At 41.6% G+C, this 24,580-nt stretch overlaps 1 protein-coding gene across 1 annotated transcript in view; it reads left to right on the top strand.

Moving 5' to 3' along the window:
* Nucleotides 1-2,847: 2,847 nt before the first annotated feature.
* The window catches only part of slc35f4 (solute carrier family 35 member F4), a 161,958-nt gene continuing 140,225 nt past the window's right edge, over nt 2,848-24,580 (top strand). The window contains exon 1 of the mRNA XM_072268111.1: nt 2,848-3,043. Coding sequence (XP_072124212.1) covers nt 2,848-3,043 — 196 coding nt within the window. The remainder of the gene's footprint in view (nt 3,044-24,580) is intronic.

A 24,580-nucleotide genomic window follows, 5' to 3' on the forward strand; every position in this document is an offset into this window, starting at 1 on the left:
AGTGAAAAGCGAGGAGTGCTATCAAACCTTGCAACATGTTCTGGACCAGTTAGAAAAATGGGCTCAAAAATGGAAGATGTAATTTAATGCAGACAAGTGTAAGGTGGTGTAGTTTGGAAGAACAAACTACACCAGGAGTAAAGACTTACACAGTGAATGGCAGGGCATTGTGGTGTGTGGTAGAACAAAGGGACCTGGGAATATAAATCCATAATTACTCGAACGTAATGTCACAGATCGTATAGGGATATAATAGGTATAGTTAGGGTGAATGTAGACAGGCCTTTTCCATTGAGGTTAGGTGAGATCAGATGTAGAGATCATAGGTTAAGGGTGAAAGGTAAATTATATAAGGGGAACCTGAGGGGGACATTCTTCACTGAGAGGATGCTTCAAGCGTGGAACAAACTCCAGTGGAAGTGGGTTCAATTCCAACATTTAAGAGAAGCTTAGATAGGTACATGGCTGAGAGGGGTGTGGAGAGCTATAGGCTAGAGACAGGTCAACGGGATTAATTTAGCACTGATTACCCATCCCTACTTGAGCTTGGAATGGTGATGGTGGCTCACTCTTTGGAACTCTGAGCTTGTTCTGGTAATGTTTCTCCCACAGATCTATTGGGCGGTGAGTCCCAGGAATTAGAGTAAGTGACCATGAGGGACCAATCAGGATGGCGTACAACTTGGAGGATCTCCTATAGATGGCAGTGTAATGACCCTGCTGCTCCTCTCCTATGTAGTGGTAGGAGTTGTGGGTTTGGGAGAGCCCACTGGTGTAAGGTTTGTGACTACAATATACTTAGCAGATGGTACACGGCATCATGTTTCTTGCTACTTTCTGCCCATGTTGTCCAGGTCTTTTTGCACCCGTGTACAGGCTGCTTATACGTGAGGAGTTGGGAATGAAATTAAACTTTGTATAATCAGTGAACATTCCCACTTCTGATGTTATAATGGAAGAACTGTCACCGATAAAACAGCTGGGACTTTACCATGAGCAACACCTGCAGGGACGTCCCGGAGAGCCACCAGTAACAGTTGTGTTTCCTTGTGTGAGGGGCAGCTCCAACCTTTGCAGTCTGTTGCTTTCAAACTGACTAGGGCTCCTTCAGGGCACCCTCAGTCTAATGCCATCAAAGGCGCTCACTCCTGCTGTACCTCTGGAATTCAGCTCTTTGGAACAAAGCTGTGACAGAGTCTGAAGTCTGCAGTGGTCCCAGTAAAACCCATACTGGGCATTGGTGAGTAGGTTATCAGCAAGACAGTGTTGCTTGACAGCAATGTCACAGACGGCTTCTATTAATGCAGAGAAGAAAGACTGTGTGTTAATTGCCAGACTGGATTTGCACTGTTCTTTTGGGGAAAGACTACTTCTCCACATTATTTGGTATATGTCAGTGTTGTAACTATATTGGATTGCTAGTTCTGTAGTGTAGGTCTCCAATACTACAGCTGTGACGTTATCTTTCCCCATAGCTTTTGCTGTCTCCAATGTTCTCAGCCATTTCTTGATATTACACGGAGTGAATTGAGGTCACTGTGATGAAGGAAATCTATACTAGATCAACTAATTTAATTATAGGAAAGCTTTGGTGATATTCAGCAAGAAAGGACGCGTCTGTGGAAGGGAAACGGAATCAAGTTTCAGGTCAAACTCCCTTTGTTAAAACTGGGAAGGAGAGGAAAGAAGCTTGCTTAGCCACCGGCAGGGTGGGTGACTGATATTTCTCTGATTGGGTAACAGGGGAGCGGCCATACTGCAAACTGTTGTTAAGATTGAGTGAGTGGGAGCAGTTACAGAGTGAGTACATAATGTCTGCTTTTAAAATGTGAAATGCAGAGCAGGAAGGCATACATTGCAGGTCAGTCTGGGCATGTTTCCGGGTCCAAGAGAGAAAAAAAAGTCCACAGATGGACCACTGATACAGAGATGTCAAGTTACCTGACGTTGTAGAATTCAGTTTCAATTCTAGAAGGCTGTAATGCGCCCTCGCCGAGACCAGGTACTGTTTCTTAAGCCTGTGTTGGGGCCTAACTCTAACAGTGCAGAAAGGCACCTGGCCAAGAGGTCAGGCTGAGGGCAGAATGGGGAATTAAAGTGGCGGGGACAAAGAAGCTCACGGTCTCCCGTGTAAACGGATGCTCCGCAAAACGGTCATCCGATCTGAGGTTTGTTTCCCGAGTGCGGAAGGGAGCACACTGTGAACATCACAGTGCATTGGACATTTTGTGGCCATTGCTTCGTTTTATGCTCTTCTGATGGTCGCTTGATTCCCAAGGCCGGTTTGAGGGTTTCTCAAGATTTCGAAATAGCTGTCACTTTATTCGAAATTAGTTTGAAATTTTAAAAAAAATGTTATTTATGAAATAAATCCTTCCAGCGAGGGTCTCCTGTGTCACAGTCAAGGTATCCAAGGTCAATATCGCTTTGCATTTTAAAAGTCTGCACGGCGCTTCCACAGTGAAAGAAGATTTTCCCGATAGAGCAGCGTGTGTGCGTGTGCATAGAGTGGGCGATTTGGTGCAAGACCGTGCACTCGGTAATCTGATGCAGATCTTCGATGCAACTCGCGTTTTATTTTAAAATAAAAGGATTATATTCAACAAACTGCAGTCCGTTTCTTAATGTTCCACCAAACAGACAACAGCACGACACGAGTGTCCCCTTCCTTGCACCGTGCATCAAACCTACTGCCGCCAGTGGAGTGGGACACTGCGCCGGGTTTTCGAGGTAGGAGCTGGGCTGCCCCCTAGACGTGACGGTGCTGTAATGGAGAGTGGGAGGAGGGGATGATCTTTTCGACAGCAGAGACTGACGGTAAGCAGCTCCCTGCTCACTCACAAAACCATGCGGAGACTGTCGGACATAAGTCTGCACCTGAATCAGCTGAAGTATTTGTCTCCTCCATCTTCCGAAGACCAGCAGTGCTCCCGATCCTTTATGGACGTCAAGGCTGCATCCAACGGGGTTTCCAGCATCGAAGACAGGATCTTACGGATCACGGGATATTATGGTTATTACCCGGGATATTCGAGTCACCAAAGTAAGTGAAGTGTTGGCGCCGAACTCCTGCTTGACGGTGTAATTGAATCGCTTGTGTCACTGGAAGTTTTTGATAAAAAATTTAGTTCTCGCATTACCAGATACAATTGCTTTAAACACAAGAGTCTGCCAAGAAAACTTAAGGAGTAATATGTTTCTTAAGGAGTAACTCAATTTCACATCAGTCACAGTTATTAAAACCAGAGTATTATGTTTATGATTTGGGAAGGTGGGAAGGGGCAACTGCGTGCGAATCTGAGCATCGCCCAGCAACTGGGTCTGTTCAGTGATTCGGTTCAGCCCATCGGCGGGGCTGTCCCGTGTAGCCCAAGGGATCACTGTACTGATCAATCACCCCTCGGTTTTAGGGTAAGCTCTTTCTTCACAAAATTATCTTCACTTTAAAATAATAGCAATATCTTTTTTTTTCCCTAGCAGAGAATTAGCTTGCATTATCGAGTTTCACCGACCGAACAAAATCAATCTATGTTTTTGTGTGTGTGTGTGTGTGGATGCGCGCGCGAGTGTGTTTGCTGAACGACAGACGCTTGAAAGAATGCGAAGTGAATAGAAATGTGATTTTAAGAAGATTGCATTATTGAGGTATTGTGACTGACACGACTGTGAAGCCATCAGTTGCCGAAACAACACGTAACTTGGACTGTGATTTGCAATTAAATTTTGAGATTTATGGCTCACGGTACAAAAAGGGCAGATTAAATTGGTCCAATCATTTGCATGGTGTTGTGATAAGGAATTTGAGTTAGTTACCATCTTTTTACTACTAGCGCCTCGTCTGATGGTGATCTCACTGTGCGTCTAACCTGCTGTTGAATAAACAGACCTTGCTCCACACGGCGAGCGGGTGTTCACCTCCCCACCTCTCCAGTTTCATTTTATTCCGGAAGGCGGGGGCGGGACAGTGAGAAGGCGAAGCGCTTTCCCTTTGGGAATCTCTGTTTATCGAACATAAACACCCCGTTCCTGCACGGGTGGCGAATGAACAGGCAACATCTAACGAACAGGGTGCCCGCTGAAGATTGGCACTGTGCCACAAAGCGCAAAGGCTCAGAATGGTGAACTCTAAAATGAAATGGAATTTACGGCACCGAAACGGATCATTGGGTCCAACAGGTCTATTGTCCACACTAGCCTCACAAACCTGTCAACAGATCCCTCTGGTCCTCTCCAGCTGCCCTCGACTGTACTGCGACATGTATCAATGCGACATCTGATCGGTTGCTGTATATCTCTGCCAACATTTAGTGGCGCCTATATAGGAATTTTTACACTGGGCTCTTCAGAAATATCGACAATGTACTCTGTAGGCTTTGACATTTCCATCACATCATGTTTTATTTGCCTATGAGTCTCCGGCTACAAATTGTAAAATGTTTAAAACATAGGGAGAGATGATGTGTTATTCTGATGAGTATCTACTTCCTAAGGGGCATTGTTCAGTCTATTTTTTGGCTAAAAGCCATTTCCAGATCTGAGACTGGGGGGAAGGTTATTTTGTCCTTTCCATCAGATAGTGATTAAAAGGCATATTTTATCACACAAATTGTCGTTGTCAAGAATTAAATAATGCCATTAACAGAGCAATTCCAAAGCAAACTCCACAGCTCAGGAAGAAAAGAACAGAAATTCATTTTTTTTCTTCTTCAGGAGGGTTGTTCCAAGTCATCCAAAATCTTAGTCAATTGACAATAAGGCACAAATAAATGGTCTCAAACATAGGAAGATCTTCAACACCTCCTGTCTATAGTGAGACCGATTTGTTAAAAAATGTATTCTTCCTTGAGCTCAATTACAGTATCTCCTATTGATTAAACTTACCACCCTATTAATAAAACAAAGTTCTTTCCTCATGCCATTACATTCTGTTGTTTCTAAATATGACAGTTGATTTTATAATTTTGTACACCAATGAAAAACAAACTTGAACTCAATAATCAACACTTTAATCAGAGATCTTTTGAAGAGGAAATGACCCAAGGTAATCATACTTCTTTATTCTGGATTAAACATTTACTTGCCTCTGTGATATTCATTGCACCATGAGATCTAAGTGTCCGTTCCTTAATTCTTCCGCCACACGTTGCGCAACAATATACATGATGAGGAAGCCTATATTAGAAAATTATTATATTTTGTTAAATTGTTCTCTGTTAAATATGCAGGTGATACACCAAATTTGAGCACATACAAAGGTGAACAAACAGCACTAGTTTAAAATCTTGGAATAAAGTGTTAAGGAAATTTGTTATTTTTCCCTGGCTAAAGATGTAAAGTGATTTGATAACCTTAGAAAACGTTCACTATTGTGAAGCGTTTAAAGACCAGTGGGAAATTACCTCTGACCATCTCTTATTTTACAATTGTATATCGATTCCTGGAGAAGCTAAACTGAACCTATTAAATTGATAAATTTGTTTTCCAAAAAACTGCTACCCTTCCTGAAGGACTACAGAGAATTCATCTTTATATCAGTACAGAATCCTAAATCTAGGTTGATCATTATTTTCAAAATAATAAAAACTTCAAATATACAACTTTACAGTTTATATGACTTCTTTCTCTGTTTATATGACTTGAATGAGTTGCAGTCAATTCAGATACCCAGAAGTACAATTTCTACATAGACTACCAATATTCTACTCTGCGTTTTTCAGACAACCTGGAGAAATGGATGTTAGTTTACAGTCTTTCTTCTGAGTTTCAATTAATATGTCTGAAATTATGATCACAGAACCTTGTGGAATTTTTTGATTTTTATCCCTTTGCACTTTTTAAATGACTTTTTTTAAATTGTTGCTTCAGGATATAACAAAAATAGCAAAGTTATCCCTAAAAGGGGAGCTAGTTCTTTATTTCAATTACCATTACTGTTGCATAGATGGTAGTCCCATAATGCCTTTGAGTGGGAAACTCATTAATGTCACTGCAGCAATGATAACTTGGTTTCTCTCTTTTCTTTCTCCTTCCTCATTTCCCCGTGTGCCCATTCACCAAAGTTATAGCAATGCACAGTTGTATTTGTTCACACTGTGATTCAAGGAATGGATTCAAAAAGATTGTCACAGCTGTGACAGGGACCCTAGAGCCGTGGCCTGACCAATTAGACACATAGAAAACCTACAGCACATTACAGGCCCTTTGGCCCACAGAGTTGGGCTGAAAATGTCCCTACCTTAGAAATTACTAGGCTTACATATAACCCTCTATTTTACTAAACTCCATGTACCTATCTAAAAGTCTCTTAAAAGACCCTATCGTATTCACCTCCACCACCGTTGCCGGCAGCCCATTCCACACACTCACCATTCTCTGAGTAAAAAACATACCCCTGACATCTCCTCTGTACCTACTCCCCAGCACCTTAAATCTGTGTTCTCTTGTGGCAACTATTTCAGCCCTGGGAAAAAGCCTCTGACTATCCACACGATCAATGCCTCTCATCATCTTATACACCTCTATCAGGTCACCTCTCATCCTCCGTCGCTGCAAGGATAAAAGACCGAATTCACTCAACCTATTCTCATAAGACATGCTCCTCAATCCAGGCAACATCCTTGTAAATCTCCTTTGCACTCTTTCTATGGCTTCCACATCCTTCCTGTAGTGAGGCGACCAGAACTGAGCACAGTACTCCCAAGTGTGGTCTGACCAAGGTCCTATATAGCTGCAACATTACCTCTTGGCTCCTAAATTCAATTCCACAATTGATGAAGGCCAATACACCGTACGCCTTCTTAACCATAGAGTCAACCTGCGCAGCTCCTTTGAGTGTCCTATGGACTCAGACCCCAAGATCCCTCTGATCCACCACACTGCCAAGAGTCTTACCGTTAATACTATATTCTGCCATTATATTTGACCTACCAAAATGAACCACTTCACACTTATCTGTGTTGAACTCCATCTGCCACTTCTCAGCCCAGTTTTGCATCCTGTCAATGTCCTGCTGTAACTTCTGACAGCCCTGCACATTATCCACAACACTTCCAACCTTTGTGTCATCAGCAAACTTACTAACCCATCCCTCCACTTCCTCATCCAGGTCATTTATAAAAATCACGAAGAGTAAGGGTCCCAGAACAGATCCCTGAGGCATTCCACTGGTGACCGACCTCCATGCAGAATATGACCCGTCTACAACCACTCTTTACCTTCTGTGGGCAAGCCAGTTCTGGATCCACAAAACAATGTCCCTTTGGATCCCATGCCTCCTTACTTTCTCAATAAGCTTTGCATGGGGTACCTTGTCAAATGCCTTGCTGAAATCCATATACACTACATCTACTGCTCTTCCTTAATCAATGTGTTTAGTCACATCCTCAAAAAATTCAATCAGGCTCGTAAGGCATCGCCTGCCCTTGACAAAGCCATGCTGACTACTCCTAATCATATTATACCTCACTAAATGTTCATAAATCCTGCCTCTCAGGATCTTCTCCATCAACATACCAACCACTGAGGTAAGATTCACTGGTCTATAATTTCCTGGGCTACCTCTACTCCCTCTCTCGAATAAATGAACAACATCCACAACCCTCCAATCCTCCAGAACCTCTCCCTTCCCCATTGATGATGCAAAGATCTTCGCCAGAGGCTCAGCAATCTCCTCCCTCGCCTCCCACAGTAGCCTGGGGTACACCTCATCCGGTCCCGGCGACTTATCCAACTTGATGCTTTCCAAAACCTCCAGCACATCCTCTTTCTTAATATCTACATGCTCAAGCTTTTCAGTCTGTTGCAAGGCATCACGACAATCACCAAGATCCTTTTCCATAGTGAATACTGAAGTAAAGTATTCATTAAGTACCTCTGCTATTTCCTCCGGTTCCATACACACTTTCCCACTGTCAACTTGATAGGTCCTATTCTTTCACGTCTTATCCTCTTGCTCTTCACATACTTGTGGAATGCCTTGGGGTTTTGCTTAATCCTGCCCACCAAGGCCTTCTCATGGCCCCTTCTGGCTCTCCTAATTTCCTTCTTAAGCTCCTTCCTATTAGCCTTATAATCTTCTAGATCTCTAACATTACCTAGCTCTCTGAACCTTTTGTAAGCTTTTCTTCTTGACTAGATTTCTTACAGCCTTGTACACCACGGTTCCTGTATCCTACCATAACTTCCCTGTCTCATTGGAACGTACCTATGCAGAACTCCACACAAATATCCCCTGAATATTTGCCACATTTCTTCCGTACTTTTCCCTGAGAACATCTATTTCCAATTTAAGCCTCTAATTTCCTGTCTGATAGCCTCATAATTCCCCTTACTCCAATTAAACACTTTTCTAACTTGTCTGTTCCTATCTCTCTCCAATGCTATTGTAAAGGAGATAGAATTATGATCACTATCTCCAAAATGCTCTCCCACTGTGAGATCTGACACCTGACCAGGTTCATTTCAGAGACCCACAGAGACTCTATAGACAATTCCTCCATGACGTCCACCTTTTCTGCAGCTGTGACACTATCTGTGACCGACAGTGCCAGGCCCCCACCTCTTTTGCCTCCTTCCCTGTCCTTTCTGAAATATCTAAAACCGGGCACTTGAAGTAACCATTCCTGTCCCTGAGCCATCCAAATCTCTGTAATGGCCACCACATCATATCTCCAAGTACTGATCCACACTCTAAGCTTTGTTCACAATACTCCTTGTGTTAAAATAGACACATCTCAAACCTTCGGTCTGAGCGCGTCCCTTCTCTATCACCTGCCTTTCCTCCCTCTCGTACTGTCTACGAGCGTTCTCTATTTGTGAGCCAACCTCCTCTTCCCCAGTCTCTTCAGTTGGGTTCCCACCCCCCAACAATTCTAGTTTAAACTCTCCCCAGTAGCTTTAGCAAACCTCCTCGATTGGTATGCAACACTGAGAAAACTTAAAGTAGATGATGTTCTCTTAGCATAATTACTTCAGTCCTTCTCATAGAAGAAGGCTACAAAGTCAGGAGCTGCTATTAAAACTGTACTCTGAACCATTTGCCTTGGATGTGTATCACCCTTTCTAGTCCAACTGAGAGCCTACTCCCATTTGGATAACAGGACAGCACTGTGAAGATCATGTTTTTTTGATTTCCTGAGTGCCTTCAATACCATACAACCCTCATTGCTGGAGAAAAGCTCCGTTCAATGCAGGTTGCCATTTCCATTGTATCCTGGATAATGGACTACCTGACTGGCAGACCACAGTTTGTGCAGCTTCAGAACTGTGAGTGGCTATAAGTAGTACTAGGGCCCCACAGGGGACTGTATTGTCTTCCTTCCTGTTTCCCCTGTATACCGCGGACTTTAGATACAACACAGAGTCATGTGATCTGCAGAAATTCCCTGATGGATCAGCAACAGTTGGGTGTATAAAAGGAGGAGGGGTGGATAAATACAGGGCTCTGGTGGAGGACTTAGCACTTCAACATCAGTAATACGAAGGAGATGGTGATGGGCTTTAGGAAGACTACGTCTGCACTGCTCCTTGTTACTGTTGATGGTGGGGACCTGCAAGCACCAGTATGACAGACTTGAGTGGAGCACCAACACAGAAGCTGTGTACAAGCAGGGCTAGAGTTGCCTCTACTTCCTGAGGAGGTTGAGGTCCTTTGTAGTATGCAAGCCTCTCCTTCACATGTTCTACCAGTCTGTTGTTGCCAGTATAATCTTCCATATATGGTGTGTTGGGGCAATGGCATCAACACGGGTGATGCCAACAGGCTCAATAAACTGATTAGAAAGGCTGGCTCTGTTATAGGAGTCAAACTAGACACACTGGAGGTTGTGGTAGAACAAAGGAACCTATGGAAAAGCTTGGCAATTCTGGACAATGTTTCTCACACTCTGCATGCCACTTTGGCAGAACTGAGGAGCTTTTTCAGTAATAGACTAAGACAACTGCACTGCTCCAAAGAGCGCTATATGAGGTCATTCTTACCCTCAGCCATTAGGCTCTATAGTGAGTCAGTATATAGCCAGGAAAAGGCTGACCCCACTCCTATTAGACTGTTTGAGGTAACTTTTTAAAAATTCTTTCTTATTTCTTTTCTAATATTTGTATATCTGTGCACTTTTAATGCTACTGTGACATTGTAATTTCCTTTGGGATCAATAAAGTATCTATCTAACTATATCCTACAATATCTCTTCCTAACACAATTGAGCGAGCACCATCATCACAATGGTTGCAGGGAAATTCTTCAGAAACCCATCCCATCTATGGATCTTACATGAATAAACATTGCTTTATAACCTTGTAACATTTCATGAAGTAAAGGAGACAAGAATGTTTTGTTTACTATTTGTCTCCTTTCTGATTGCCAGGTAATCCGGCTCTGGTATCTGCTGTTTTGAGCCTCTGGTGTCTACTTTTGTTGTCTAGAAGAAATTTACCTTTTTCATTTCACATGACACATTATGGAAACACGTTATCATTCTCTCAGATAAGCTGACCATATATATGTCTAAGTCACAATTGATCCATTTGCATTCTCTAAGTTGTCTGGAGCTTGTCTGCTACCCATTACAGGAGTTTGCTCTAGCAGAGGAGGTGAAAGAGAAACCCAAGGGCTTCTTACAGATATATTAAGAGCAAAAGACAAAATTGGTCCTCTGGAAGATTAAAGTGTACATTGATGCATGTAGGATTTTCGCATCCATATTTACTCGGGAGACGGACACAGGGTCTATAAAAGTGAGGCAAAGCAATAGTGAGGTCATGAACCCTGTACAAATAACAGAGGAGGAGGTGTTTGCCGTCATGAGGCAAATTAGGCTGGATAAATCACCAGGGCATGACAAGGTGTTCCCTCAGACCTTGTAGGAGGCTAGTGCAGAAGTTGCAGGGGCTCTAGCAGAGATATTTAAAAACATCTTAGCCACAGGTGAGGTGCCGGAGGATTGGAAGATATCTAACGTTGTTCCACTGTTTAAGAAAGACTCTAAAAATAAGTCAGGAGATTATAGTCTGGTGAGCCTGACATCAGTAGTGGGGGAGTTATTGGAAGGTATTCTAATGGATTGGATATACAATATTTGGATTGACAGGGACGGATTAGGGATAATCAATATGACTTTCTGTGTTGTCTAACCAATCTCATAGAGGTTTTCTAGGAAGTTACCAGGAAAGTTAATGAAGGCAGGGAAGTGGATTTGTCTACAAGGCTTTTGACAAGGTCCCACATGGGAGGTTGGTCAAGAAGGTTCAGTCACTTGGAATTCAAGATAGTAAATTGGATTAGATATTGACTTCACAGAAGGAGCACAGAGTGAGAGTAGATGGTTGCCTCTCTGACTGGAAGCCCGTGACTAGTGGTGTATTGCAGGGATCAGTGCTGGATCTGTTGTTGTTTGTCATCTATATCAACAATCTGGGTGATAATGTAGAAAACTGGATCTCCAGATTTGAGGATGGCGCCAAGATTGTTGGGGGGGGCATGGTGGACAGCAAGAAAGACTATTAAAGCTTGCTGGAAAAATGGGCTGAAAAAGGGCAGATGGAATCCTCCAGCCCTACTGCCCTTTGAGGTATCTTAGTTCCATCTATTTTTGGTTTCTTTTCTCCCCCCAAATTTTTGTTTCACCACAGCCTCCCAGGCCCCTAGCACTGAAATTCCCTCCTTTAATTGCTTTATCTCTCTACCTCCCTTTACTCCTTCTAGCTCTTCTTTGATCAATGTTTTGCTCACCTGTATGAATATTTATTTTGTCTTAACGTCAGATCCTGTTAGGAGAGGGTCCCGTGAAGAACTGCAGAAGATTTTATTACATGACCAGCACTGCATCATCTAGTCTGTCTTGTGTCTTATACTAATCAAAGGCAATTCAAAAATGATGGGACAGCTTATACCTTCATTTCTGAAACATAGATGGAAATTCTTTCTGACAGTTTTATCTTGCTAGTGGTAATGCCATTGTGAGGACTGTACAAAGGACATAAAAACCAACAACAGGTATTACATAAGTGCAGTATTCAATCCCTGTAGGTGAATTGTATTATTAAATATTGGAAATGTTTGGCCATCTACTTGGAGCTTGGGAAGAACATTTCATTTTAATGGAATTTCTTGCTTTCTACGCGTCTAGTAATTTAATTAGTGATGGGCTCAGAAATTAAAGAATAGGTTTGTAATTATAGACAAAATGCCCTCCAGAAACATTTGATATAACATAAGATCTTATTCCATAGCATTCTTTTCATGATTAACAAAAAGTAATTCGAATTACATGGCTACAGTTAAAAGGAACATGCTAATGCCCAGTAAGTTGTTGAATATTTCAGCAATAATTATTCACTATTGACATCCAGTTTCAGATTATTTGGCACACTGTTATTTAGATTAAAGATAGAAGATCTTGGTGTAAGTAATTAAAGGACATATTTTTTTCATTCATAAATTTATTCATGACTAAATTCCTATTAAAAATTTCCCAGCAGACCTCTGGAGGAGAAGGTAGAGAAACAGACCCTCACTCTTGTTAATTTGTACATGGATTTCTTTAGTGTTTATGCCTACTCTTTCACTGGTTTTAGAAGAGTTATTAACTGTCAGTTGGTTTGTGATACACTTTTTGATTTGTTCATAAACTTAATAACTGGCATAGTTATTTGATAGGAGAAATTCAGTGGAAGTTGTGTTTAATTTGTGTTTCTCTTTTACCAGTGAAAGACAACATTTTTCGTAGTAATTTATTCACTTCCTCCACACCTCTTCTTTTGTTTGACTGTAGTATCACAGACTGTTGTTCTCCATAACAAAAGGATCTTCTCAAAGGTCCATTGATGATTAGGTTCCATTGATGACCATTCATGACATGTGAAAATTCCACATGTTGTTGAAGGGGGGAACAGCCGCTGTTTTGTTTCGTCAGCTTCTCTGGTCTAGTCTTCCACTTTTGATTGAGATTGCAGTCTGAGGAAGATAGAGACTAGTGACCTTGTATTTGCTACTGTCCAGGGAGATGGCATGCATCTTGCAAGTTGATTCCAACCATTATGTTCTACAATTTGCTGAACATTAAGAAAGGCAGCTGATTTTAACTGGTGTCCCCTAGGTCCTGAATGTCTTGCAGGGGAAAAGCATGGTCTGGAAGTTTGTTTGGTGGACGTTGTCTGAATTCCACCAGTTCTGCCGTTTGTGCATTCATGAAGGTGGAACAGCCCAGTATTCCCTGACCATTTCTTCACTGGGGCCCCTCTCAGTTTCCAGTGAAGCTTCCACTCGCTCCATTGGTTCCTGCAACAAAAACAGAACTTCTGAGATTTTACTGCATGCAGGCATGAAACTCCTCCAACTTTTCTCTTTTTTGAAAACTAGTCTCGTGCTGTGGGATCCAACATCAGAGGCAATATATTAATCTGTCACATCCTCTTTTATTCTTCCTGGAGCTGTGTAATTCTTCAAGTGTCACATCTGTCTAACTGCACACAAATCAGAAGGATGTGAGCTGCAGATTGCAGTTGTCTTTGTCTTCACCAGTGTAGGCAATGGACACTACTGTGCGTGAACGATTCCATGATTCTGATTTGTTATCAAATATTGTAATCTTTCCACCTTTCATTTGCATTTCTGGGGGGAAGGAGGTTAGAAACAAAGGCTAGTTGTTTACCTTTTGGCAGAGTTTTGGTATATTGTTACACAAAGAATGACAGATATACAGCATGCAGATCTAGAATTGACATCTGAAATTTGCTGCTAACTTTGCATCTCGCACTATAGACGACTCACTGCAGACAGGGAGTTTAAAGGTGATGGCCCCTCCCTCCAAGTGGCATCTATTTTGTTACAGAATACTAGTAAGATGGCTAATTAAATGAGAGAAAGCCTTGTGATTGAAGAATTTGCACTAAGCAGAAAACAATAAAAAATAAATGGTGAGATGGAATAAGAAATAAGGATTTGAGCTTTTTTTAAAAAGGGTGAATGGCCTTTACCTGGTGCAGCTGAAGATCTATAAGATCCAGAATTCCCCAATAAAGTGGGAAACTTTACAAAAGATTAGTTGCATAAGTGTTATAAGTATGTTAAGTGACTGTGGTGGGGAATAGACGAAAGGGGGATCTGTTCAGTGAGTTCATGTCCCTGCAGCAGAGTGCTGGTAAAGCTTCTTTTGGCACCGATCTGTGTTTCCAAAGTGAGGCTGGCACTCAGTACCATTGGCACTTACTTCCATGTGAGTGACATCACTGGATAACCAGTGTAGTCACCTAGAGGTTAATAGTTCTGAACTTCAATTTTATTCAGAAAAACTAAGTTTAAAAAAGTAGTTTGGTGTCTCTGGATTGGCAAATTTGGCCTTTTTCCCTAGTTAGGCTTGTGGGGTAGATGGCCTTCTGTCCTGGGTTGGTTGGTTGGTGTAGGTGATCTTCCTGTTTGGTTTGGCCATGCAAGGGAGATAGTTTTCTGTGCTTTGATCGCATTGTCTAGATAACCTTCTCCCTTGGATTGGCTGTGATGTGGATGCCTTTTTGGATGTACTTCTGAAATGAATTATGTGAAATTAAATGAAGACCGAAAGCATGGATGATACTTTACTTCTTCCTTGTCATGTCAAAGCTAAATCTTATTTTTTAAAGGCTCTAGGCCATTTCCCCCCAAATCACCAATTAACGATTTGAGAAACTAGATGGAATTTTCAAGATACCGGTATGTAAACATGCTGTGACTAACCCCAAATAAATTCCAAGAGTAGAAAAACCCAAACCATCAAATCGTACAACCAATGTAATGCACTAATCCTAGGGACCCTACCGTTACTTTTTCTGTATGTACACACTGAGCTGTGTGCTTGAATTACAGTCTTTCCAACCCAGTACAGATTCTGGTGCATCCCCAAAAAGTACTATTTGCCACTATCGAAACAAATGACCGTGCAATTATTGTGGTTTGTTTACAACAAGAATCTCCTCAAATGGTGTATTGGTAGTTCATACCTTTAGTATGATAGGCAGTTTTTAGAGGCATATATCAATGAAATACATATACTGTATTTGGGGATGACCTCAATGAAACCTATTGACTGGTGAAAAGGCCTTGATAGAGTGGATGTGGAGTGGATGTTTCCTATGGTGGTAGAGTATAAGACCTGAGAACACAGCCTCAGAATAGAGGGGCGTCCCTTTAGAACAGAGATCAGGAAGAATTTCTTTACCAGAGAATGGTGAATTTGTGGAATTTGTTGTGGCGGCCAAGTCTGTATGTATATAGAAACATAGAAAATAGGTGCAGGAGTAGGCCATTTGGCCCCTTGAGCCTGTACCACCATTCAGTATGATCATGTCTGATCATCCAACTGCTTTCTCTCCATACCCCCGATCCCTTAATAGTCACAAGGGCCATATCTAACTCCCTCTTAAATATAGCCAATGAACTGGCCTCAACTGTTTCCTGTGGCAGAGAATTCCACAGATTCACCACTTTCTGTGTGAAGAAGTTTTTCCTCATCTGGGTCCTAAAGGGCTTCGCCTTTATCCTTAAACTGTGACCCCTTGTTCTGGACTTCCCCAACATCGGGAACAATCTTCCTAAGTCTAGCCTGTCCAATCCCTTTAGAATTTTATACGTTTCAATAAGATCCCTCCTCAATCTTCTAAATTCCAACAAGTATAAGCCTAATCGATCCAGTCTTTCTTCATATGAAAGTCCTGCCATCCCAGGAATCAATCTGGTGAACCTTCTTTGTACTCCCTCTATGGTAAGAATGTCTTTCCTCTGATTATGGGACCAAAACTGCACACAATACTCCTGGTGAGGTCTCACCAAGGCCTTGTACAACTGCAGTAGAACCTCCCTGCTCCTGTACTCCATTCCTCTTGCTATGAATGCCAACATATCATTCGCCTTTTTCACCGCCTGCTGTACCTGCATGCCCACTTTCAATGACTGGTGTACAATGACACCCAGGTCTCGTTGCACCTCCCCTTTTCCTAATCGGCTACCTTTCAGATAATAATCTATTTTCCTGTTCTTGCCACCAAAGTGGATAACCTCACATTTATCCACATTAAATTGCATCTGCCATGAATTTGCCCACTCACCTAACCTATCCAAGTCACCCTGCATCCTCTTAGCATCCTCATCACAGCTAACACTGCCGCCCAGCTTCGTGTCATCCACAAGCTTGGAGATGCTGCATTTAATTCCCTCGTCTAAATCATTAATATATACTGTGAACAACTGGGGTCCCTGCACTGAGCCTTGCGGTACCCCAGTAATCACTGCCTGCCATTCTGAAAAGGTCCCGTTTATTCTCACTCTTTGCTTCCTGTCTGCCAACCAATTCTCTATCCACATCAATACCATACCCCCAATACCATGTGCTTTAAGTTTGCACACTAATCTCCTGCGTGGGACCTTATCAAAAGCCTTTTGAAAATCCAAATATACCACATCCACTGGTTCTCCCCTATCCACTCTACTAGTTACATCCTTAAAAAATTCTATAAGATTCATCAGACATGATTTTCCTTTCACAAATCTATGCTGACTTTGTCCGATGATTTCACCGCTTTCCAAATGTGCTGTTATCACACCTTTGATAACTGACTCTAGCATTTTCCCCACTACCGATGTCAGGCTAACCGGTCTATAATTCCCCGGTTTCTTTCTCCCTCCTTTTTTAAAAAGCAGGGTTACATTAGCCACCCTCCAATCATCAGGAACTAATCCAGAATCTAAAGAGTTTTGAGAAATTATCACTAATGCATCCACTATTTCTTGGGCTACTTCCTTAAGCACTCTGGGATGCAGACCATCTGGCCCTGGAGATTTATCTGCCTTTAATCCCTTCAATTTACCTAACACCATTTCCCTACTAACATGCATTTCCCTCAGTTCCTCCATCTCACTAGACCCTCGATCCCCTGCTATTTCCGGAAGATTATTTATGTCCTCCTTAGTGAAGACAGAATCAAAGTAGTTATTCAATTGGTCTGCTATGTCCTTGTTCCCCATGATTAATTCATCTGTTTCTGACTGTAAGGGACCTACATTTGTCTTAACCAATCTTTTTCTTTTCACATATCTATAAAAGCTTTTACAGTCAGTTTTTATGTTCCCTGCTAGCTTTCTCTCATAATCTTTTTTTCCCTTTCTTAATTAAGCCCTTTGTTCTCCTCTGCTGGACTCTGAATTTCTCCCAGTCCTCAGGTGTGCCGCTTTTTCTGGGTAATTTGTATGTTTCTTCTTTGGAATTGATACTATCCCTAATTTCCCTTGTCAGCCATGGGTGCACTACCTTCCCTGGTTTATTCTTTTGCAATTGTTGTAGTTCATCCATGCAATCTTTAAATGCTTGCCATTGCATATCCACTGTCAACCCTTTAAGTATCATTTGCCAGTCTACCTTAACCAATTCATGTCTCATGCCTTCAAAGTTACCCTTCTTTAAGTTGAAGGATATTTAAGGGAGAGGTTGATAGATTCTTGATTGCTCAGGGCATGAAGGGATACAAAGAGAAGGCAGGAGATGAGGGCTGAGAGGAAAAATGATTCAGCCACGATTAAATGGCGTAGCAGACTGGATGGGACAAACAGCCTAATTCTGCTCCTATGTCTTATGGTCTTATATATCTAAAATAATTGAATATGCTTCAAGACAATCACTGTACAAAGTATCAATAAAAATGAAGTATCTGATTTCTGAAGTTAGATTAGATTATGAGGGCACTCAGTCCTCGTTTATTGTCATTTAGAAATGCATGCATTAAAAAATAATACAACGTTCCTCCAGAATGATATCACAAGAAAATACAGGACAAACCAAGACTAAAACTGACAAAGCCACTTAATTATAACATATAGTTACAACAGTGCAAAGCAATACCATAATTTGATAAAGAGCAGACCATGGGCATGGTAAAAAAAAAGTCTCAAAGTCCCGTTAGACTCAGAATGGCAGGCAGTGACTAGTGGGGTACCGCAAGGCTCAGTGCTGGGACCCCAGTTGTTTACAATATATATTAATGACTTGGATGAGGGAATTAAATGCAGCATCTCCAAGTTTGCGGATGACATGAAGCTGGGCGGCAGTGTTAGCTGTGAGGAGGATGTTAAGAGGATGCAGGGTGACTTGGATAGGTTAGGTGAGTGGGCAAATTCATGGCAGATGCAATTTAATGTGGATAAATGTGAAGTTATCCATTTTGGTGGCAAAAACAGGAAAACAGATTATTATCTGAACGGTGGCCGATTAGGAAAAGGGGAGGTGCAACGAGACCTGGGTGTCATTATACACCAGTCATTGAAAGTGGGCATGCAGGTACAGCAGGCGGTGAAAAAGGCGAATGGTATGCTGGCATTTATAGCAAGAGGATTCGAGTACAGGAGCAGGGAGGTACTACTGCAGTTGTACAAGGCCTTGGTGAGACCACACCTGGAGTATTGTGTGCAGTTTTGGTCCCCTAATCTGAGGAAAGACATCCTTGCCATAGAGGGAGTACAAAAAAGGTTCACCAGATTGATTCCTGGGATGGCAGGACTTTCATATGATGAAAGACTGGATGAACTAGGCTTATACTCGTTGGAGTTTAGAAGATTGAGGGGGGATCTGATTGAAACGTATAAAATCCTAAAGGGATTGGACAGGCTAGATGCGGGAAGATTGTTCCCAATGTTGGGGAAGTCCAGAACGAGGGCTCACAGTTTGAGGATAAAGGGGAAGCCTTTTAGGACCGAGATTAGGAAAAACTTCTTCACACAGAGAATGGTGAATCTGTGGAATCCTCTGCCACAGGAAACAGTTGAGGCCAGTTCATTGGCTATATTTAAGAGGGAGTTAGATATGGCCCTTGTTGTTACGGGGATCAGGGGGTATGGAGAGAAGGCAGGTATAGGGTTCTGAGTTGGATGATCAGCCATGATCATACTGAATGGCGGTGCAGGCTCAAAGGGCCGAATGGCCTACTCCACCTATTTTCTATGTTTCTGTGTTTCTATCTCACGCAGGCGGCAGAAGGGAGGAACTGTCCCTGCCATGAACCTCCAAGCGCTGCCAACTTGCCGATGCAGCACCATTGGAAGCACCCGACCGCAGCAGACTCTGAGTCCGTCCAAAAACTTTGAGCCTTTGACCAGCCCCTCCGACACAGCCTTTCCGCGCACCATCCTCTGCCAAGCGTTTTGACCCCGCCCCGGCTGCCGAGCAACAAGCAAAGCCGAGGACTTGGAGTCTTCTCCTCCGGAGATTCTGGACCACAGAGTAGCAGCAGCAACGAAGCAGGCACTTCAGAAGTTTCTCCAGATGCTCCTCCATGCTCTCACGTCCGTCGCCATCAAATCAGGATTGTGCACGGCACCCTACTTGACAAATAACAGACATCACCACTGGAGTGGCCGCTGCGAGCTGTGTCGCGTCGCCATCTTCTCCTCCCACTTATTTACTTATGAATATGTATGTTTTGTGTTAATGTTCAGATTACCCTTTCAATTTGCAAAATAAATCAGAGTATGGACACTGCTGGCAAGGCTAATATTTATTGCTTATCCTTTATTGGCTTTGATACCGTCCCCCAACTTCTGGTGGTCTCCAAACTTGAGATTTTGCAGACAATGTGATGACTATGGCGGTTCTCATTCAGAAATGTCAGTTAAGGAGGTTGAATATGGTTTTGAAAGCTTGCACTTTAACGTTCAAAATTCAAAAGTTCCAAATTCAACGTGTATGTATTATCAAAGTACATATATGTTACCCATATACAACCCCGAGATTCATTTTCTTGTGAGCATACTCAATAGATCCAATAACCGTAACAGAATCAATGAAAGACTGCACCAACAGGGCAGACAACCAGTGTCTAAAAGACAACAAACTGCAAATACAAAATGAAAGAAAAAAATAGATATTAACAATACCAGAAATATACAAATAAGCAATAATTATCGAGAACATGAGATGAAGAGTCCTTGGAAGTGAGTCCATAGGTTGTGGGAACAGTTGAGTGATGGACCATGTGAAGCTGAGTGAAGTTATCCCTTCTGGTTTAAGAGCTTTATGGTCGAGCAGTAATAACTGTTCCTGAACCTAGTGGTATGAGTCCTGAGGTTCCTGTGCCGTCTTCCTCTTGGCAGAAGCGGAAAGAGAGCATGACCTGGGTGGTTTGGGTCCCTAATGATGGATGCTGCTTTCCTGCAACATGTAGATGTCCTCAGTGAAGGAGAGGGCTTTACCCGTGATGGACTGGGCCATATCCAGTACTTTTTGTAGGGTTTTCTGTTCATGAACAATGGTGTTTCCATACCAGCCCGTGATGCAGCCCTAATTGTACTATAGCTGCACCTGTTCAGGCATTTCCATAATGTAACATTTGTCCTAATGATGGCATTTCCAACTTCCAAGATGCTTTTTGCTTTAAAGAACATGCCCATTTGTTGTACAGACTGAATGAATGGTTGCCTGTCTTGGTGTAATGAATATTGAATGGGCCAATCAGTAGTTATTCCTGAAGATTATTGTGACCACCCTATTTTAGATACTTATGCATGGTGGGATCTGGCATGAAAAGAATGTCCTAAAGTTCCTTCTTGCTGTTAGTTGTTTTTGTGAGGCATAAAGAAGCAGATAAATTAGATGATTCATTTATAAACCCCGAAGTATTTGTAAAATAGAGCCCTAAACCGTTATATATTGGAATGAGGAACTTAGTGTAATCTCCCTTTCAAAATAATAATTGAAGTTCAGTTACAAATGATGAGCTGAATGATCAAGCAGCTAAAACCACTGTCCCTTTGTGTAAGTTATGACTTGATCCAGATGAGATTTTAAGCCCTAATTATTAATTTTATGAGGGCTCCATAATACCACTTGTGGCCAAATGCTACTTGGTTATCTAGGTCAGTCTCGTTTGGAATCCAGCTACATGTTTGGAGCAGGACAATGATAGAAGTTGCATTCAAAGTAAAAAGTAAATTTATTTTCAAAGTACATGTATGTCACCATATACAACCCTCAGATTTGTTTTCTTGTGGGCATACTCAATAAATCCATAATAGAGTAAGTGAAAGACTGCACCAATCTGGGTGTTCTAAGAATGTACAAACTGTGCAAATACAAAAGAAATAATAATAATAATAATAATAATAATAATAATAATAAATAAATAAGCAATAAATATTGAGAGCATTGAGAAGGAGAGTCCTTGAAAGTGAGCCCATAGGTTGTGGGAACATTTCAAAGATGAGGCAAGCCAAGTTAAGTGAAGTTATCCCCTTTGTGTCATGGTCCCGTCTGGCAATCCCCCACCTTGCCATTTGCCTCAGCATTTGGGCCTCGATCACCTCATTTAGATTCCAATCATTCCCAAGTACCACTAACTACACGCACCTGCTTCCCATCAAACGGCAGGATAAAAACCCTACGACCACAGCAAGAAGCCGCCAGTTCGTTGGTCGACCTTTGTGAGAGCAAACCCTGTTTTCTATTCCTGAGAACTGTTAGTTTTAAGCTTCGCATCGTCTCCTGGGCATTGACTCCCCGTTCGCGAAGGGGCTACGCCTAACGACTCTGCCTCGGCATCTGTGTCCTGCACTTGGGTTCGTTCCCAGCCACGTCCTTGCAACACTTTGCTTTAAGAGCCTGAAACTTGAGGAGTCCTGAACCTGGTGCTGTGAGTCCTGAGACTCCTGTACCTTCTTCCTGAAGGCAGCAGTGAGAAGAGAGCATGACCCTGGGTGGTGGGGGTCCTTGATAATAGGTGCTGCTTTCCTGTGACAGCGCTTTGTGTAGATGTCAGCTGGTTGTAGAAGAAACTAAACTAGCACCTCAGATTATTGCTGCTGCTACGCTGTTCTTGGCAATGAACAGTGTATAAGTCTCACCCAGACTACATTTTGTGCTCTTCTGACCCTACAGTTTCTCCCAAGTGGGGTTCGATATGAAAGAGTGATGATTAATTTGCTGAGGGGGAGCAGGAGATGGTAATCATGGATCAGTGGGAAATTTTGTTAGCATTATTTGGCCCGATGCCACAAGATTTTGAAGGTGCAGAATAAATGGTGGGGTAATTCCTAGAGGTTACTCTTTCCTGGCATTTTAAATCAGTCATGTTATTTTGTGCTTGAAGTCATTTACAGATCAACCTGGGTAAACATGGCAGATTTTCCTCTCTAAAGGGACCCTGCTAAAACAGCTGGGTAATTCCATTAATCCAATAGTTTACCACAGCTGAGACATTTTATTGATGTATTTTATATAAATTTAAAATCTTTGAAATTGAAACTTTCTATATCATGAGCCCAAGTCTCATGATTTTGAGTTGTTTAATCTTACCATTGAACAACCATTGCCGTATAACAGGATAATGATCTCTTAACACCTGTCTGTACCCTTTCAAAGTTCACATTTGTACCCCACATTTGATATTTAGTGTGATTTGTCAAGCAGATTATTATGGAAGATGAAAAGAAATTGCTTGAGCATCCAGGCTGGATTTGTTTCGGATTGAATAGCTTGTTATCTGATAGACTGGGACATAGTTCCTTTACATACGTCACTCATTCTTGTGCGCTCGGAAAATCAATTTTTATGTACCTACCTTCACTCATTAAGTGTAATATTGTATTATGTGTAAGTGGATTCTGTTGTCTTCACAGAAATTCTCATACAGAAATAATTACATGTGACCCAGCATTTCACTATGAGATGATTACACAAACAATTTAACATTTAAAATTGATCTTTCTGTCAAAAGAATCAGCCAAAATTACATAGGCAAGAATAGAATTTCCTGCAAATTTAGTAAAATCTCAGCTGTCAGTGCCAGTAATAAATTCAGACTAAGGGCCAGGAAAGACATGCTTTATTGACATTTTCTCTTTCAATCTGATTACAAACAGGACCTTAAGTAGACATAGTACCTGCCAGAGAGAAATAAATAGAAATTTCAAGACATATTACTCCAGAAGTAATGATGTGCCAAATGAAATTCCCTTGAATTCACTGGCCTTGAAAGTGGGTTATGCCCATCGTGTAGTTGATCTGAAGTGGTTGGTGAGAAGACCTCAATAGACAGTTGACTTACTGGCCTTGGAGGCCCCAGTGTTCCTCTGCTCAAGGCCAGCTGATTCCATAAGCAGGTCAAAATGGGGAGACTGCCAGGAGACTATGGGTTGGAGATCGGGATGTGGAGACAGACAAGGATTTGGGAGACAAGACATGGTAGTTAGCAACCTATAACCTAATGTGGGATCAGAAAATGCTCTCCTGTTAACTCCACAAAAAGAGTATTTTTTAATATGAATGTTACTTTCCTTTTTTTTACAGCAACTGTTTGACTGTCTCATGTCTGAAGCGACTATAAGCAGATTATGGTAATTTCACACAGTAATATTTAGAAGGGGTATCCTGAAACAGATGTTGGGTCCTCCGTCTAACTCCAATTGCAGCACATGACCTGGATTCTTCTGGGGGAGCCATTATTCATAGGGTAGCAGTATTCCAGCTTGAAATGAACCTGCAGATCTGGCTGTCCACAATGAATTCATAACTCAGTTAAATTGACTGTGCGAGCACCTTGGAGTGAAGTGCACGTTAAAATGCAAATGCTTCCAAGCAAAAACCCATGTGAGGTACAAGTAAATGTATTGTTGAGCAAAATTCAGACTGCGTCCGTTCGATAATTCTACAGGAAATTGTAGACACTGACACATGGATTTATATACAGAAATGCACTGACTCTGTGTACCACTGCTTGCTAATACTAAGATTTGTCCCATCTAGAAATAAGTACTGAAAGATTTTGAGTATATCAGAAACCAAGTAGCACAGCAGTAAGCTGTTTCTGAGAGTAGAGAATGTATTACTGAGGATATGAAGAATCTGGCTTTTCCGGGGACTGATACTACTCCCCAGAGTCAGAAATATAGAGATTAGGTAATGAGCTACCTAATACCACTTCAGGTAGTCCACTCGCTCTGTGAAGTAGTATTAAATATTGCATATATTATTACATGAAAGGACACGGATAAAAATAATTATAATTTATTCTTTCTCTTCATATGAGTACAACCAAAATCCTGCTTCAGAATTGAGTTCTTCACCCTTTTTACCCTTGTTAGCAATCTGATCTTTTGATAACTTACCTCAATGCTAATTGGAAATACAAGGGCAAAGTTGAAAGCCGAAGCAGAACTTTAGGGAGCAATAACTTTCACTGATAAATGCAGATGTTTTTGAAATAATTTTCAAATTCATTTGACAATCTGAATGTTACAAAACAATAAATATGCTAGTTCCACAATAAGCTCTGTTCTTGTAGTCCCTGGCATTCATTTAAGCTCATTAATGTAACATTTAAAGCCAATGATCAGAATACAATAGCACATTACGATTGGGAAAAAAATAATCTGCCTTTGTATTTAATAATGTTTGCATTATCCATTTCAATTTAATATCTGAGAGACTGGTCTTCAATGTAACTAACAGTGCAGTCTTATCAGTTCAATTTCATTCCAGTTTTAGATTGAACTGTGCTGTTCGGTTCATTGGGTACATAAGATTTAACTGTGATTTATCTGCTATCTAAATGTAATTAATATAGAACAATT

The sequence above is a fragment of the Mobula birostris genome, chromosome 1 (assembly GCF_030028105.1).
Source record: "Mobula birostris isolate sMobBir1 chromosome 1, sMobBir1.hap1, whole genome shotgun sequence".
Classification (NCBI taxonomy): domain Eukaryota; kingdom Metazoa; phylum Chordata; class Chondrichthyes; order Myliobatiformes; family Myliobatidae; genus Mobula; species Mobula birostris.